The following is a 3,639-nucleotide window of genomic DNA, read 5'->3' as shown; positions in this document are numbered from 1 at the left end:
TAAATGGGCAAAATGGGCAAAATTCCCCCTGTTATAAATAGTATGCAGTTAAGATTGTATCAGTTTACCTTAACATGGAACAACATTTATGGCTGCTCTGAGTTGAATAAAGACTATTTCTTTTTGTCAAGAATCATTCAGGCATAGATAGAATGTTTAAAACTCTATTGCGAATACAGGAAGGCTACCTGGCTCATCCGGCCAGTGGTGCAAGAGACACTGGCTCTGGAGCCACCTCTGCTCCTGAATATCCATTTCCAGCATGTTGTAGCTTGTTTTCAAATCCCCACAAGGCAGCGGATTTGGCATCATCCTGAGTCATTTGTTTAGTGAACTCCTCATGGTCATAATTTAGCATGGCTTTTCCCCCAAACTCTTTAGGAAGATTTTCCTCGTCGAAATACGACCTCATGAGCTCCACACTATCATTATTTTTAGGGTACACAAACTTCACCTTCTGGAATGTCTTGGCATCCAAGAAGTACTTGACAATCTGAAAGCATGAAGCATGGAAGTATAGCAAGTTATGAATCAGAAACCATTCTCTTTAAGAAAAAAAAAATGTTATGAAAAGCAGAATCTTACATAAGTTACATGCATTCTAAAATCAGGATCTTAAATGGTTAAAAAACAGAAAGGTAACCAGAATTTAAGAACTATTGGTCAAAGTCTATCTCGTTGTTCTGCATGATTACTGAAGAGTATCTCAGCAAGTTCATCTTATGTTTTCAAACTTCTAAGGATAAAGAGGAGCATAAGGGTGCTTCACGTATGGGTGGCAGGGAAGCAGCGTGCAATAGAATGTTAACAAGGATATTTGGAACTTTTAGTGCATAGAAGCATATGGTTTTTTTTTTTTTTTTTTTTATGTAGGGGAACCTCTCCAAGGTAGGGCCCTTCGGACCCACTCTTGCAGAATAAACTCCGGTCCCGTGCACCGCACTCTCAAAAGTTGAACCTTGGACCTTGAAGGGAGTGATACCCCAAGACCAAGACCTTCACCACTTGGGCCAACCCTTTGGGGTTCATAGAAGCATATGTTTGTAGTGCATTCAAACTACGAAGCAACTTGGTCTAAAAAGGGCCTATGTTTAGCCAACAAATAACATTCATTCTCCCCAATCTTCATATTCGAAGATGTGGTGAGTAGTCTTAAACCTAATAAAAAAATCAACACTCCAAGAAAATTGACCTGGGTTCAAGTCACCATGTCTGGTAAGGAAACACCCCCTAGTTGTGGAGAAATTTTTAAATGCTTTAGTTTCGTAGTGCATAAAGCACATTTTAAATTGGTTTCTACTATCGACATCAACCATATGGGCCTCTTCTGCACCAGGGATCACATCAAAATGGTCCAAATCTTCTTCCTTAGCATGTATTCATTCATCTACCTAATTTCAATTATAGTCATCATTGTGCCATTCATTGATGAAGCAGAATGCACTCAGGGAAAGAAGAACACAAACCTTCCAAAATGCCTCAAAAATCCGTGGGGGATTGTACAGAAATGCTATGCCTAGCCTCTCAGGATAGTGGTTCTGCAAAATATTGACAGTATCTCGAGCAGATTTAACGGGCACAGAGTTGCTTATAGACCACCCAGTGAAGTCTATCAACCATGACATCTGTTCTTGACCCTCTGGAAGGTTAAGAATGGCGTTCTCTATGAGATAAACTAGATGTCGCATCTGATTGTCTAAAGATTTAGTGTTCTGCAATAGTTGTAGTAGCGTTAATTTCTAAAACCTTTAAGCACAACAAAATAAGCAGTGCTGAATAAATAAATACTCTACCTGCATTCCAGGTCTCAAAATAAGAACGGTCCTCCCATGTCGGTCATGAAAATTTGCTCTGTATACTTTTCCAGTCTCACCCTCCATTGCAACTTCATTCTGGCAACAAAATTGTAACATAAGTGTCACCTGTCATCAGTATTAATTTCTGACTTTGTGGAAAATTAAAACCAACATACCCACTGGATTTCCTCAGGTTTATAGGTTGATCTCCAATTGAGTGTCTCTTCCAACATTTTCTTTGATTTGTCTACATTCCAGTTCCGAGCTTCCAAATATCTTTTATAGCATGCTACAGTGCAATACTGTAAACTACGTCCAGATAGGGGTCCGATTGCAGTCTTAAGTTCATTGACCTGCACGTATAATAATCACATCATCTATATTGGCGAGTTAACCAAAAGATATTATTTGTGAGGAGCTTCAGAAGTACTTATCAATGATATGAAAAACAAATTAGCTCTCTTTTCACATAATCCCCTACCGAACGTGTCACTAAACCGAATAGAACAAGGCTATATGGATAAAGCTAAAACATGAAGAAAAACCCATATTCTCCAAAAGTTTTCAGGATCAAGTAAAAACAGCAAGGAGCTCAATATTGGCAAATGAAGTTAATGTATTCATAACTCCATAAATTCCAACTTACAGTACCTTTAACTCAGGTTGCAGCTGATCATTCTCCTGATCATGATGAGAATTTTTCCAACGACCAAACATGGCTACTGGTAGTTCAATACCACAACTTTAAACCAAGATTAACCTACAAAATTAAACAACATTACATAAGACACTCAACAGTCTGGTGAACAGAACAAAAAAGGCATGAGTCATAGGACCCATCTGAAAGATATTTATTATTGTTTATGAGTTAGGAAATCCACTGAGATATGTACATGAGATCTTCTGTCATCACTTTTAAGTAATTACCAGATCACATCAACTCAAGGAATGATAAAAAGTACGTAATTATGATATGACTAGGAAAAACATTATCACGCAAATTGTACCTTATATCAACTGATGAAGCATGAGTTTTCCCTGGATACTAATCGTTGCCGTTAATACAATTATAATTTTTATTACAATAATGACACTGCCACTCAAATTGTATGGTGCATCAATAGATGAAGCATGATCCCCACCCCCCAACGTTTTCCAAAAAAAAAAAAAAGGAAATCCGCGCGAACCCGTTCTCATTCAAAGAAGAAAAACTGCAGTAGGTGTTTCTTTCTATGTTCGCAAAACGAAGCCATATAAACGAAATCAAAGAACAGAGGATGATACTTTCCACTTAATGTAATAGGAAGAAAAAACATTTCTTTCCACTTATTTAAGGCGGGAGGAGTCTCATGTTTCTGATGAGTTGATTATCAAGAGTTTTTCCTTGTTTTCTCAGAAACAACAGAGATTTAGAGGAAACTGTGACAAAAGTCCGGAACAATAATAATACTTACAAGATCTCCAAGTGAGCATAAAGAGCAGCTCCATCCACTAAGACCAACAAAAATCGGAAACGAGAAAATCCACAGACATCACAAAGAACAAATATACGAGCGGATTTTTTTCATAGAAAATAGAACAAAACCAGGCATATAAAAGCGCACGCAAGATGAAGAAAACTGGGCGTACCTCCTCCTCCTCCACAAGAGAGAGAGAGAGAGAGATGGGTGAATTTCTTCACAGAAATGACATGGAATTTCAACGATGGAGTGCGGATCGGACCAGCGAGAAGATGGTGGAAAAGGAAGATGAAGGAAAAGTCAAAGTGATCAGCCTGCAAGCGTCTTGGTCCTTGGAGCTACTCTGTCTGTCTGTGGCACCGAGCGCAAGATATTATTTCTTT

The 3,639-nt window shown here is 38.4% G+C and overlaps 1 protein-coding gene across 3 annotated transcripts; it reads right to left on the bottom strand.

Annotated features, from left to right (window-relative positions):
• LOC108995548 (phosphatidylinositol transfer protein 3) lies at positions 1–3,639 on the bottom strand. 3 transcript variants are annotated; one of them, XM_018971129.2, is made up of 6 exons: positions 3,426–3,639; positions 2,448–2,556; positions 1,973–2,149; positions 1,794–1,892; positions 1,467–1,712; positions 1–493 (listed from the first exon to the last, which is right to left on the bottom strand). In XM_018971129.2, the coding sequence occupies exons 2-6, from the start codon at positions 2,511–2,513 to the stop codon at positions 194–196; spliced, it is 888 nt and encodes a 295-aa protein (XP_018826674.1). In that variant the 5' UTR covers positions 2,514–2,556; positions 3,426–3,639; the 3' UTR covers positions 1–193. The 3 variants fall into 3 exon arrangements, with proteins under 3 accessions (XP_018826674.1, XP_035547137.1, XP_035547138.1); XM_035691244.1 differs by having other exon boundaries at positions 3,251–3,633; XM_035691245.1 differs by lacking the exon at positions 3,426–3,639 and adding an exon at positions 2,804–2,914.

Source organism: Juglans regia, chromosome 6 (assembly GCF_001411555.2).
Source record: "Juglans regia cultivar Chandler chromosome 6, Walnut 2.0, whole genome shotgun sequence".
In the NCBI taxonomy this organism is placed as follows: Eukaryota; Viridiplantae; Streptophyta; class Magnoliopsida; order Fagales; family Juglandaceae; genus Juglans; species Juglans regia.
The sequence above is the reverse complement of the archived record's forward strand: the minus strand, read 5'-3'. Positions and strand labels throughout refer to the sequence as shown.